Source organism: Amphiura filiformis, chromosome 16 (genome assembly GCF_039555335.1).
Source record: "Amphiura filiformis chromosome 16, Afil_fr2py, whole genome shotgun sequence".
In the NCBI taxonomy this organism is placed as follows: Eukaryota; Metazoa; Echinodermata; class Ophiuroidea; order Amphilepidida; family Amphiuridae; genus Amphiura; species Amphiura filiformis.
The window spans coordinates 10,817,261-10,832,613 of NC_092643.1; the positions used below are offsets into that span (position 1 = coordinate 10,817,261).

The window sequence follows — 15,353 nt, forward strand, 5'->3', positions numbered from 1 at the left end:
CCCAAATCACTTATATTATAGGGTCCACAACTTATAGGTTTCCCCCTAAATACTTTTTAAAATAAATCGAAAAATATTTGACGAAATGCAAATGTGTAAAAACTAGGTATGGGTTTGCTTTACACATATGGACCAAATTACACGTATAGCATCACACGTCATTGCGTTCAGTCACAATATTTGAAGAAATGCAAACATAAAAACAGGTATGGGTAGCCTTATTTCTTTTACACATGGACCAAATTATAGCGTCACACATCATTGCGTTACACATCATTGCGTTCAGTCACAATGGTCACCATTAAAGCCATATTATAACATTTTCAAACAAAATAGATTAGCATTTCTTTGCCATAAAATGCTAGCTTTTACTGTCAGATATATCCCCTTTTATTTTTGAGCCAAACAACTACGGCAAAGCAAAGAAAATTGGAATTTAGTACCAGCGCACATGTCGCCAATACGTACCACTCCTTCGGTCATGTTGTGGTACGACCCTTTGTTATGTATATCACCGTCCTGCACGCCGTGTTATGAAAATCGTGTATGTGTTCGACTAATAATTCCATCGTAATAATAAAGCGCCCGATGGACCCTATATTTATTGTTAAATCAGTGCAGTGTAGGCCTATGTTAGATATGAAAATTGACAGTCCTGTAATAATGTTGAATTGATTTTCACATGTAGTGATTTCATATTGCTTGTAAAATAATCATTATTATTAATTTGCTTCAAAGTATAATTTTTTCTGGATTTCTCAAATTAAATAATGAAATGCAGTAAAATTGATCCAAAAAATATGCAGGAAACAACTCCATGAAATAAATACAGAGTTCTTTCACTGAAATGTCAATGTTGAAGCGCTTTTATTTAAATTTCACAATGCCACTTTCCTATTATGTGTATAAAATACAATAAATCCAAGCAATAAATATCTGCAAACAACCATGCACCAGTAACTTGGAAAGGGAGCTTTACAGTCTATGGAATTTACAAGTGTGAAATTGATATGATGTCAAGCTATAAATGGAATCGGTATAACAATATAGGCCTATAGTTTATTTTCATTGAAATCATATACATAATAGGTATATTAAAGGGGCATTGTGAGATTTCACAAAAATTACATCCTCAATTTATACAGTAATCAGCATCTGATATAGTTAAGCTTAAATCAGTATTCTTCATGTAAAATAGTATGATTTTGTAATATATGTCTGCATCCAGACATTTTATTCTCCCACATAGTTCAATGGGAGATAAACTGAATGCGGCACTCACAGTATGTCTCTTATTTTCAATTTGATAGATTTTGTTCTCTAAAATTACTGCTTGATTTCATTTTCCAAAGAAATCCCTCAGAGCCATAGGCGTAGGTCCTAGGGGATGGGGATAAATCCTCCCCAATATTTTGCGGAGGATAGTCCATACAATCATCCCCCAATGTTGGCGCCTGTATGTGGGTTTCTGACCAAATTAACCTCATATTTGGCCATTTTAGGCCCCAAAGCCAATTTGTTTTGCGCTACGCACGAATTTATTCCACTTTTGCATAATATGTCATCAGTTTAGCTTTCTTTGCACGCATTTGTACCATAAACTTATTCTGTCGCCTAAATTCACTATATTTCAAGAATTGTTTTCCAACCCCATTCCCCAATGTTAAAGGGGCATTTAAGTGATCCACAGCCTCATCCCCACTTTTTCCAAAAAAGTTGAGATTTTTACACCACTGGATACCTCTGGCTACATAATGTTTATGTACCAAATATTTCTTGCAGATTAATTAGTTTAGCAAAAATATCGCCAAATTTGAATTTCGTTCTGGTGCACCAGAACAAAATTACAACACATTGTCTATGGAGCAGTGTAATACACATAATCATGCATAACTTCATAAGCATAAAATCGGAATCAACTGAAATTTTGGAAATAAGCTTTTTTCGTGGATATCTACTGAAAAATGTCATAAAAAGAGGATGCTAGGATCACGAAATCCTCCTTTAAAAAGAAATCTACGCCACTGCTCAGAGCCCTTTTAAGAGACACAATGCATGTTTTTTCAATTGATCAATCCACAGCAACCAAATCATTCAAATAATCAAATTTACCAATAAATCAATCAACTATTAAACCATCAATTAATCTAATCAAAAAAGCAATCAAATATCAATACCAATCCACCAACAATATACCAATCAATCAATCAATCAATCAATCAATCAATCACTCAATCAATCCATTTTTAAGCATGCATTTGAAGTGCAAACAAATCTTTTTTAAAAAGCAACAAAAGAATTAACACATCATTAAAAACACACACTTATTTCAATTTACTGATATTTAGATATTGCCGTTATATTGCACTGATCTAATGATATTAGATTCCAGGTGTTATGATGTGAATATATTATCCTAGTAATTAGAAAAACGGTTTCGGTGTTGTTTTGTGGCAAACAAATCGTCATGGTGATATAGTGATAATTACCGCACCACACACTGTGAGAGAGTTGGTTATTGTTTTATAGGTTTACATTATCAGTGATTTGATGAGCCACTATAAAATAAAAGCCATATTCATCAAATTTTAGATATTAATTTTCTGTGTTTTTTCTTGGCAATGAAAGCTATCTTATGCTGCAAATTGCAAAGATAGGGACAGACTAAGAAAGACAGAATTGATCCAATTGACGTCACACTGATGCGCACATCATTTAGGAAACATTGTTACTGCCCAACGACAATATTCTTCTTATATATTTGATTCGGAATGTGTCAAAAATGGGCAAAAAAGGCCTAAAACTCCAAAGTATTATCGTCACCAGCGAGGGGGGAAAAGCAAGATGCCCCACGAGCCACCGCCCACAAAGTCAGACGCGGCTCTGCAATAATACAGAGTCAGGCGCTGCTCTGCAAAAATTAGATGGGCGCACGCCAGGTGCACCCCCTCTAAATCCGCCCCTGCAAGTTTAAGGGTCAAAATCACTCTACGCCACTATGTGTTGCAACCAACGAATTATGTTGATGGGTCAACGAAAAAAATTATGAAACATGATCTTTATCCATGGCATTGTCTTTTTTAAAGACAGTTCTTGTTTGCTGTAAGTGCCGAGTTCAAATCACTGATAAAACCTGCAAATTAAGGGTATTCAAATTCAATATTGGGGGTAAAGTACTTTTATACTCTACCTATCATTAAGCAAAATCTGCGGTATATCAATACCATGTTTGGTGTCGGGCGCATGACCGGCGAAAAGGGGGACAGAGAGTAAGTTTTTGCTCTTTGAGCCGGGCTCAACAAAACTATCATCATCTTCAATATGTGGCATGCTGAAGATCAAGCACATGTTGTAATCAAAATATAGCAACAAAAAGAGAAGCAATACCTGTTTTTAATTATATCTTAATGATACAGCTTTACGATCCATTATGTGGCCATTTTTGTTACCAGGGGCGTAGCAAGAGCATCAAGGGCCCATGGACAAAGAGCAATTCGGGCCCTTTTAACCAGGGCGGGATTTACCTTATGTGGGCCCTGGGCCAGGCCAAAATTTGAAGGCCTCGAACTCACGTGCCAAGGAAGGCATGTGCACTCAAGTCAGTGGCGAAGTTTTGGTTTACGAATAATATAGAAGAGACTAACATATTTTGTTCCGATGTTACTAGGACATTTGCGCGCAAAGCACGGGAAAAAAATTCAATTTCAGACAATTTTGCCCCAGATCAACATGAATTCTGCTATTTGAATGTGCGCGAAGTGCGGAAAATTTTACAATTTGGCCCTATTTTGGCCAAAAAACATGGTGTTATTTGGGTTAAAAGAAAGATGCATAGGCCAATTTTTTGGTGCTCTGGACCCGGGCCCATCTGGCCCAATGGTAAATCCGGCCCTGCTCTCCATTATCAGCCCTTCGCTTTTGTGCTCGGGTCCCCGAACCCTCGGGGCCCATGGACTTCGTCCACCCTGTCCCCCCGCTTGCTACGCCCCTGTTTGTTACTTCAGTATTTAAGTGAAATATCCAGACCACTGACCCACACTCTGTTTGTAACAGGCATAAGAATACATTTCAATAAAACAAGGACAAACTAACACAGCAAAAAATGGACGTAAAATCTGGTGAAAAGTGCTCCAAAAGGGGCTTAATAACAATGCAGAAAATTTGGGCCATAAAAAAACAGTTTATGTTCAAACAGGAATATTCTCATGCTTGAAAAAATGATGACCAATGTGATTTTCAACCTGACAAGAAATAAGCTTGAAAAAATGTTTTGATAAAAACATAAAATTTTGAAACTTAACCCCATGAGAACTACCTGCCAATGGTCCAAAATGATTATCGTGTCCAATTTTGAACCAAGCAAGGAGGGTATCAATAAGATCATCTGCAAATGCAAGTTTGACCATAAATAGTTTAAAGCTTAGTCACGATTGGCTATTGAAATGAGCATTTCAAGTTACCAACCAATCAGAAATGCTGTTCGATGACCAGTAGTGTCCAGGGGTTAAAATATGTCCATGATAGGTCAATTAATACTTTTAGAGGGAGATATTGAGCTTTTTATGAAAAAAAAATATGATGAGTTCAAAATTCATTTGTGCCAGTTGATCAATTTTTGGGCTTATGAATTTTCTTACACTATCCAACCACACTGACCAGATTACTGTGCACATCCATAGAGTTTAACTGGGAGAATACATAATATGGTGGGTGAGGGAGGGCACAGAGCCCATATAGCCACATGCGTATGCTATTAAAAATCCACCATGAAAATGAAAATCACATAAAAATATAAAATTTTAACTTACCTCATGCCCATACTGTCACCCATATACAGCATATTACCAGACGGACTCGTCTTCAGCATATTACCCAATGATGCGCTGCTTGGTAACGCACCATGGACACGCACATATTCAACGGCTTCTTTGGTTTCAATCTTGGTAAATGCTGCCACGATACCGGACTTCTTCTCTTTGCCGTGATCTCGTACTAACCATCGACGGATGGTTTTCTTCTCGAAGAGCTCCCATCTTGAACAAAAATGAAAATGTTTACTGTCAGAGGACATCTTATTAAGAATAAAGTTAAAGTCCCGTTCAATGATCTCAACAACAAGTGTAAAAAAATTAATATTGTGTATAAATTATCTAAAAGTGAAGGATAAAATTGTCATTAGGTATTTCTGAAATGAAATATTTGGTCAAAAAACAAAGAAACATCATTATTGACCGAGTTGAAGCCAAACTGAAATACATGAAGCTAAACGTCTCTACTTATGTACAGAAATGTGAGTAAATGTATTTTTATCATTGACATTGTAGTTATAGTTGTAGTTATAGTTGTAATCACATTTTTATAATCATTTATAATTGTAGTTGGATTATAGTTGCATTTATAGTTGCAGTTAGAATTGTAGCTGGATTGAGAGTTATAATTAGAGAGTTATAGTTGAGTCTAGAGTTATAGTTGAGTTTATAGTTACTTTATAGTAGTTGTAGGTTTAGAGTTAGGGTTGAATATTTCACTTATGCTACATGATCACAGAAGTAAGAAATCTTTCATGATGATCAGGTATTAAACCTAGTAATTCAAAACCTAGGTCTAGAGATTCAAATCTTCTTAGACTACCGTCAACAGGGGTGAGATTGATTACCTGGGTGAGATTGATCATGAGGATTAATCACCTGGGTGAGAACTTATGGAATACCATATGGAACACTGTTCAATAGGCTTAACAACAAGCACAAAAAAAAAAAAACTGGTAGAACATTTTCGTACCAGATTTGGTATATCAACATGAAACATTTTGATTTGAAAATGTTTCAGAATTTTTTTAAACGCCAAATTTTGATCAATCTAACCCCATAGCAGTAGTGACATTGATCATATAGGCCCCCTACATACTTTATACAGTCAATAATGAGTGATCAATCTCACCCCATATATTGGGGTGAGATTGATCACTCTTTGATTTAAAAAAAATTATACAAACGCAATTCGTACCATCATACATTATATACTGATATAAAGTGGGGACCCTATTTGTTATAAACAATTAATATAATCCACCAAAAAATTATATGTGCCAGAGTTACAAACATAAAAAGGCCCAATTTGATCAATCTCACCCCTGTTGACGGTATACTCCAACATCAGATACTGTTTTTTTTTGGAAGACCTGAGAAAATTACTTGAGGGCACAACAAAGGGGAATTAGTTTTATGGCCATATTAAATGTTTTCACTGTGGGAGACTATTAGCATGATTAGTAGTTGTGAAAACAGACCCTGGAAATAAATTCCAGGATCTGTGCTGTAACTTGGTATAGACCTGATCACCTACCATGCCTATATACTGCTAAAATAGCCATGATAGTGGGGTGGGTGTAACAATACCATTTAGGGAGTGTTCAGAAATACTTTGGTGGGGGCTGGTAAAAAGGGAGGGGGCCAAAAAAGTTTTAGACCTTAAAAGAGGGGGGACCAAAAAGTTATAGGTGGTAGGAAAGGGGGCCAAAAAAGTTTTCCGATTTAAAACCCAAAATTTTCTCGCGCTTTGCGCGCATTGTAACCCTTTGTATCACTTTTAACATGGGGAAGTTCGGGTTTTCAGTGCTTTTGTTTGAAAAAATGATGGCACTTAGTGCACACATATCTATTAATTAATATAACATAAAAGATGACCAGCAACATGCAACATCTGGGTTAGTCTAAGAAATACTGGCACTTTTTATCATAGAATTTTATATCTCTTCAAAGTAGTATGACCGGGATATAAATGAATCAAGCGGGGAATCAGATGTAAAGTTGTAGAAGTAATATTTAATATCTATGTAACCATAATACGATGTTAACTCGCCAGATCTCCAATCTTAACTCTTTACTGCCGATCTCCAATCTTAACTAACTACTGGTTGATACAACATGATTAATATACAATTAGAATATGTGTGGGAGTAAGAGATGAACTAACTCTGATTGGCCCAAAGTTATGGTATGTGAGCAGGAACATAGGTTCCTGTCTATAAGACAAAGGACACCAAACATGACCTAGGAATGTATGATGTCACTGATGCAAGGTTATGCATTGTCTTGAGGTTTCAGGGAAATCACTCATGTCTTGGAATCAAACAATAATGCAATTGTAGCAACATTCAATTAACCTAATCTTAATAAGGGTGTGGAGGACAACATTACTAAAAGCTTATTCTAAGTAAATCATTGCCGTCATCAGAGTAGTCATACACCTACTAAATTAGTATAATGACCCTTGTTATATCAGGCTACAAACATGATTATGTACCAATCTGATCAAAATACAACTAAATCAAGAAAATATTGCAAAAAAATTGGATTTTGTTTAAATTTTAAAAAGGCCCTTGGGTTGATTTACCATAGGGCAGAGTGGGCACAGGCCATGGTCTTTGGGGCCAAAACTGATACCTGTGTACATTTGCGTGACCAATTAATCTCATATTTGACCATTTTAGCTTTTTGCATAAATTACTTCCAATTTTAACAATATTTGACCATTCAAGCTTCAATATAGCCAAATTTTTTGTGTAGTTCGCATGCATTTGTAGGCCCCTACTATCATAATAGCCAGGGATCCAAATTATGCTGATGTGCTTATGAATCTCCAAATAAATCCCTATTGCATTTATCCCTGTAAAATCAGATAAATACCCATCAAAAAATTTTGGTGGGTATGCTCCCCCGAAATTTTGAGGTGGTGGGTCTTTGGGAGCTGACTGCGTACCGATAAAAGGGGGTCTTTTGGAGCTGCGAACAAGTAAAACAGGGACTTTTGGAGCTGCGAACAGTCCAAATCAAGGGTCTATCTTCATGATCTTGGCTTTCTGGTTGAAAATCGCCTGAAAAAAACCTTTCAGAGGGTCTTTCGGAGTTCTATTTTGGTCAAATATAGGGGTCTTTGAGCTGCGAAATTCAAAAGGGGGTCTCTCGGGGAGCATACCCGTATGGTCATTTGTGTTGAGTGCCCCCCCCCAGGACCAGCCTCTCCCACTCCCCATTACTGCTGATGCTAGTATGCCTCTGCTCTTCTGGGTCTTTGAATTGATGAAGGATCATGCTATAAAAATTAATTAAGTCATGAAGTGACATGAGCTATCTATAAATTGCATATTTTATAGGTTGCTGTTTTGGCCATGATTTGATCACCCAGAGGCTTTCATTTCCTGCAACACACTGACCCCTCACTGTGTGTCTCAACTCCAAGCATGAAGTTATAGAACTCCCAGGACCCCAGTTTAGTATCTTTGTTTACCTTGACAAAAAGGACTCATGTAACATTTCACAGTGAACCCAGGAAGGGCTTCATCATATTGAAAAAAATGCAGAATTATGAACAATGCCAAAGGGATTGAGGCTAATTGTTATAATTGGTTGGTTAATAGACCTGTATACATGGTATACAGGTATCAAAGGACACCATTTCATCAGTATGGGTATAGCATATAGTTTCAACAATGCATTGTGGGAAACTATATCATAGTTTCAACAATGCATTATGGGGAAGCATTCCAGTACAGGGTCCGGAATGCAATATGGAAAGCATTTGCCTACAGGTATAGCATAGTATCAACAATGCATTATGGGAACCTATGGCATAATTTCATGGGAATGAAATAATTCCATAATTTTATGGGAAGCTATGGCATTATGGGAAGCTATGGCATTTGACTACAGGTATAGCATATAGTTTCAACAATGCATTATGGGAAAGCATTCCAGTACAGGGTACGGAATGCATTATGGAAGGCATTTGACTATACAGGTATAGCATAGTATCAACAATGCATTATGGGAAGCTATGGCATTTCATCAATACTTTGTATGGGAATATAAGGTACAGCTGATGATAACATGACAATAACATGGTTTTAAAAATGCATTATGGGCAAGAATTCCAACAATGCATTATGGGAAAGCATTCCAATACAATCTACAGCAATGCATTATGGGAAGACATTCCGCTACAGAGTATAGGTATAGCATATAGTTTCAACAATGCATTATGGGAAGCTATGGCATAATTTCATCAATGGTACAGAGAATGTCTTTAGTTATATAACTCGATCTAGCCAACTATAAACTCAACTATAATTCTCACTTCAACTATAAACTCAACTATAATTCCAACTACAACTATAAACTCAAATATAATTACAACTACAACTATAAACTCAACTATAATTACAACTACAACTATAAACTCAACTATAATTACAACTATAACTACAACTACAACTATAACTACAACTATAAACTACAACTACAACTATAAACTAAAAAAGGTTAACACTCCAGAAATGTTAATGTACTCATTTTGTCTTTATATGTACACAGCTTTCAGGTTAACCACTAGCAGGCTAACAAAGGTGCCAAAATCTGAATTTCAATTACTTTTTAAGATCCTTCGGATGGACAAATCACTGAACGGGCCTTTAAATGACTTAGCCTGCACTCTGTTGGAGCATTATCTATTATAGTCCATATATCTTGCTCGATTCAGTAAAGTAAAATCTAATTTTAAGATGAATTTTCTCCAAAACTGTTAATTTTTGCAGGAATCTGTTATAATGCTAGTTGGATTCCTTGCATCATTTCTAAAAATGTATACTTGTATACTCTCATCATTACATTAAGATATACAACAAAAACAATATCAAAATTTCTGACTCGAGGAAGGTACACATCATTTTGTTGCTATTTTTGTTGCTAAATGGTTTAGATGATGTGTCTTGGGCCACATTAGCTAGAGAAACCACGTAAAGTATGCTGATGCTTACAGGGATGCTTAATGCCCATATGCGTAATGCACCATAAATCAGTGCACTTTTATCAATGGTGTATACCTACTTGTCTTTGTAGTGATGAGATCCATAATGACCCAGAATATCCTCCACTCCAGCCAGTAAATGGTCTGATAACTGTAAATGAATACATTGAAAATCATTAACTATATGACCTACCAATTCAAAGTATATCAACAAACAGTGTCAACAATGCTTTTTGAAGTCATACTGTTTTGAAATATAAAAGTAGTCTAAAGCACTTTTATTTAGGGAATCATTGCGCAAGTCGGTCGATTCACAATACGATGCGCCTCCGGCGGTAGCTAGGGAGAGGCCAAAATATGCAGCGCGTCATGGGAAAATGTTGACATCTAAAGCCCGCGTAATACGAATACAGCACAGGAACATGTCATTGTGTGTTTAAATGTCAATATAATTATGTTACACACGGATGTACACTAAACAGCAGTTAACAATAATTGTAGTAGATCCATTTTTGATCTATTGATCACACGCAAACCTTTGTAGAACTGTTTTCAGCATTATTATTATCACACTTGCGTAAAAAGCCAATGGTGGTTAGGAAAGCGATGTCGACCATGAAGGTCCAAAATTGGACTAGCAAGAACAACCGTCGCCGGAGCATTGTATTGTGAATCGCGAGAATTAGCATGTTGTAATAACACAATGAAAGTCTAGAGCATCGAAAGTCAAGCTGCGAAGGAAAACCCCAGAGAGAAATCTGCCTATAAATGTGTCTTTGATTCAGGCCCGTACACAGGATTTCATTTGGAGGGGTGCTGATTTTGAAAAAGTGGACTTTTTTTCCAAGTGGGGACGATTTTCCTAAAGAGCGTAAAAATCCTGTGCATCACCCCCCCCCCCTGCGTACAGGCCTGCTTTGATTATTTTGATAGCTGATGGGAAATATTTGCATCAAACTAAATCTTTGTAACATTGAGCCTATGTCATTGCACATTTAATTACATTTCCCAAATTTCACACAAACTAAATGGTGACAAAATGACCAAGAGCCAGATTTGGCAAATACTTAAAATTCTGCTTCATTTTTTCTATCATTTTGTATGTCTAAAAGTAATAATTTCCTGCCAATTCCATTCACTTTGGACATGATGCAATAGCTTTGCCATGTTACTTTCAGACAATAGGAAGTTTGCAACAAATTCAGGAAGTGGTATTATCTACTCAAGCAACTCTCAGTTTGTACTGATATAACAACATACAGGGTGGTTCAAAACAAGGAAACCCACTTTTAACTGCAAAATTTACCTACTTCCCAAAATGATTTAAAACTTTCATTTAAATATTTACTGGGCTCATATGGCATTTGGAATTGTAGAAAATGAAAGATATGGGACGATATTGCTATTCTGAAATTGAACAAAACCTTATTGCATCTTATTGTCATCTTTATACTATACTCTCTTGTATAAAATATCTATTACTTGTTTGTATGCATTTTAGCTCATGCTTATATGTTTATACATGTCTTTTCCACCCTGCTCTTGTTTTTCAATGGCATGTTGCCCATGTCCGGGGTTGAAGCCACAATCTCTAACAATGAGTTTGGTCAATACAAAGTCATTGGAATGCTAACAGGTGTGCAACCCAAGCATGAAACAATAACATACAGCAATAATATTTGATTCATTACATAAAGAATAGATTCCTATCTAAATGTTAATTTTCACTGGATCAGATTGTTCCCTTTTAATTTTGAGCCAAAGAAATGAGGTAAAATGAAGAAAATTGCCATTTCATTCCAGTGCCTACAATGCATGTATTAGCTCGCCAATCGTATTATTACTGAGCGGAGCTTCATGCAGCTAAGTATAAATATGATGCAAGAATATGCACATAGTTTATACACCACTGATTCAATGATACACACGCACAAGACATGCCAGCTATCACTTGATCGTTAAACTCAGAATAAAACTGGAGATCTCAGGATTTATTGTAAAAACTTAATTTTACTGTACTTCATGCTTAGTCTCTCACATGGTATTTTAGTACACCATTGGACATTATGATCATGCAAAAAGTAGAAATTCAAGAAAAATTGAGGGCGATGTGGTGGAGCAAATTACATATTATGTCTTATAAAGGTATGACATATTCACTATGACAATGGATAGTGTCAAATCTATAATGTTTCCTTTTGTTTACTTAGTCAAAGATGAAACTGAAACACGTATATCGCTCATTCTACAAAATCCGGTGCCAATAGCCTTTTTTCCATTCTTTGGTCCACACAAACTTTGTCGAGCATTTAGGGCATCAAATATGTTGTTTGTCTGGTAGAACTCAACGAGATCTACACGGACATATATAGTTTTCCATACTTTAAATGCTTTCTTCAGCCTGATTAACCCTTGCAAAGGCTCAAAAATCGCTAAAAATGCGTTTCCACAGCTCAAGTGTCACATCTAACCCTGAATATTTTCTTTGAATAAATGCGATTTCTTTACATATTTGTTGTTTTTTAATTAGATAACGCACCATCATATTGTTTATCAACATTATTTTTTAGTGATTAAAATGTCTTTGTGTAATTCTAAAATAAATTGCACTTTCCACCAAAACGCTGTGAGCTACGTTACCCCTTTTTAACACACGTTATTGGAAAGAAGTAAAACAGAGGTATCAATGTAATTTGCGGTTTTTGAAAGGAAACACTCATAGGTTTTTAAAAAACACAGTAAAAATCGTAATGCTGTAGCATTTTTGGCATAGAAATGTTGTAAACATTGAAATTTCGACCGACCATGTTAAGATTGGTGAGCTACGTTACCAGGATTCTATAGTATGCACTTGTATTACATGTACTTCCTAATAATATGTGAAAGCTACCAGTGGTCGAACCCCATTTATATTAAAAATAACCGACGTAACGTTCTAACGTTCGCAAATCACATTAAAAACATTAAAAACCAGTGAACTATGTTACTGTGAGCTACGTTACACACTCATTTAAGCATCTTCAAAACTTCTATGAAATGGTGAAATCTGTTTTACATTTCACTCAAGTGATCTTTAATTTGCTTTTTATGACCTTGGATTGAGTAAAACCAGCCCATTTTATAGTCGGTAACGTAGCTCACATTACATTGAGTTTTAGTGTTAAAAAACATCATGACTTCCTGAAAGAAAAATATGCAAGTGGTGTTGGCATTTTTTACATCTGAAAGTAGTGATACATTTACTTTTAAAAAACACAAAAAGCAGGTCTTTTTGAACAACTTTTATTTTTTCTATTTTTTTAGTGGATTGGCACCGGATTTTGTAGAATGAGCGATATCTTATAAATACAATTATTTTTGTGACTTCATTATTAGATATATTTTGAATAAATTTTTTAATAAATCAAAATGGAGGGATAAAATTGGATTCTAAACTTCGTAATCTGCATCAGACCACAGATATTGGAACACACTATCTGTGATCAGACATGTTTTCAATCCATGATTCTATTACCTATTTTTCAAATCAATTTATAGTTAATATACCACATAGAATTCTAACAATGTTACCATGGTTACTGACTGTATTATCTGTTCCAGCTAGTGAATAATTTCCTTGGACCTTTGAATCAGTGGCATAGCATGGGTCATCACATTGGGGGGGCACAAGCCGTTTTTCGGCAAATTTCTATTTATGGGATTTTTAACAATTTCAGATTGATTGGGGGCCCCTGCCCCTATGACACTACGCCACTGCTTTGAATGAATTGTAATAGGAAGCATTTTACTTAGAAAGATCAATATATAATACTGCTGTAGTACTAGGTATTATCAACACATGCCTCGGCCTCTGGTATTACATGTCTTACCCAAGGCAATAACACATGAGGAGTCTCTGGAGCGAGAACAGATAATAGTGTTTATGCAGGGTGCTCTATTTGACTTAAATAATATAATATGAAGAAAACCGGTAGAATTCAATCAGTAGCTGGATTAAATATTGGTTTAAACTTAAATATTCTATCAAAATATCAGTAAGTTGATCTTATATTCTATTACCCCCACAACCCATTATTCAAAATCGCGCACTGTGATTTGTTGAAACACGTCACGTGAAAGACCATTAATTAGCAATAAAGTGGCCAGGGCAACTTCACAGCGCACAGCAAAGCGTGATGCAGTATATTAGCGTTGTTACGCGTTCTACGCAAAGCATTACGCTTGGTTATGCGTTCTGCAATACTCACTATCACTTACGCTTTGGCTATGCGTAGGCGCTCCACCTTGAGGTAAACAACTTGAAATATTTGGGCAAAAAATGTGATATTTTCACTTTAAATCGCACTATATTTTGTGGTAATAGAATAGAAATAAAGGGTGCAGCATTATCCTTTACACGCAAATAATGTGTCCTCGGCAGTAAAAACGTTTAAATAATGGGTTCGGCTGCGCCTCACCCATTATTTACATTTTTACTGCCTCGGACACATTATTTTTGTGTAAAGGATAATGCATTACCATTTATTTCTTAATTAAAAGACAGTGGGATTTGCCCCCCTCTGAAAATCAAGCTGTTTGGGGCAAAATGGACAAAAACTATCAATTTTAGGCACATTTGCACATCCTCCCCAGATTACACTTTGCTCCTCACCATCCCAACAAAAATCCTGGTGCCACCTGCCACTGTTTACTCTTAGAAAGCTTTCTTTTATGAAGAACCTTAAATAGTTCTACAAATAACTAAAAAGGGTTTTGCAAAGGTCAGAAAGAACCATTTTAGATATGGAAAAAAGTTCTGTAAATGTCAAAAAGAACCATATTGGGGTTCTTGCTATTTCCTAGAACCTGTGCTGTGGATTAGAACCCTTTTTCTAAGAGTGAATCAATAATATTTTCACCAGATATTCAATGTCAATAAAGTGATTTTTCATCTACAAATATTTACTACAAAATGAATTGAAACAGATAAGATAATGCATACTTGTTGCATTAGATATTCGATATGCAATAAAAAGTATGAATTGGCACTTATTATTACCAGGAAAGTTGAGAAAGACTTTCCTGTTGTGCCTTTCTATACTCACTCTTGAGAATATCTGCTGATTCATGGAGGGTTGCTCTTCGTCTGCTTTCTGCACTTTCAGTTTCTCTACAATTGGTTTAATGGTCATTCCCTGTAGCGACAAATCATAATATGTGGTGTGATCAAGCAAAATCAGTCTGAAGTCGCGCATATTAATTTTCAGTTTCTTATAGGATTGTAAACAGCAGCTGCTAAATTGTTGGTATAAATAAGGTATATAAACGTACCGTAAAATCCCGTCTACAAGCATATAGAGTGCTTCTGATGAAAACTAAATTAATCCAGGCGCCATTATGGACTTTGAGCAAATGAATTACAGATCCAAGCATATACAAACAAGTATTATTGTAAGACCAATCTATTGTATTGGCATATTTACGCATGTCGTATTAATTTATAGCTTTCATCAAAGACACTATATATGCTTGTGGACGAGGTTTTACAGTATATTAGGCAATAAAAAAGG

At 35.8% G+C, this 15,353-nt stretch overlaps 1 protein-coding gene across 4 annotated transcripts in view; it reads right to left on the reverse strand.

Moving 5' to 3' along the window:
* The window catches only part of LOC140135556 (Na(+)/H(+) exchanger beta-like), a 58,656-nt gene that overhangs the window by 14,173 nt on the left and 29,130 nt on the right, over positions 1–15,353 (reverse strand). For 3 of the 4 annotated variants that reach the window (XM_072157095.1, XM_072157096.1, XM_072157094.1), the window contains exons 6-9: positions 14,889–14,978; positions 9,885–9,955; positions 4,809–5,033; positions 3,191–3,331 (exon numbers count right to left, since the gene is read on the reverse strand). In XM_072157095.1, the coding sequence (XP_072013196.1) occupies positions 3,191–3,331; positions 4,809–5,033; positions 9,885–9,955; positions 14,889–14,978 (527 nt within the window). The remainder of the gene's footprint in view (positions 1–3,190; positions 3,332–4,808; positions 5,034–9,884; positions 9,956–14,888; positions 14,979–15,353) is intronic. The other variant, XM_072157098.1, reaches the window with a different exon arrangement.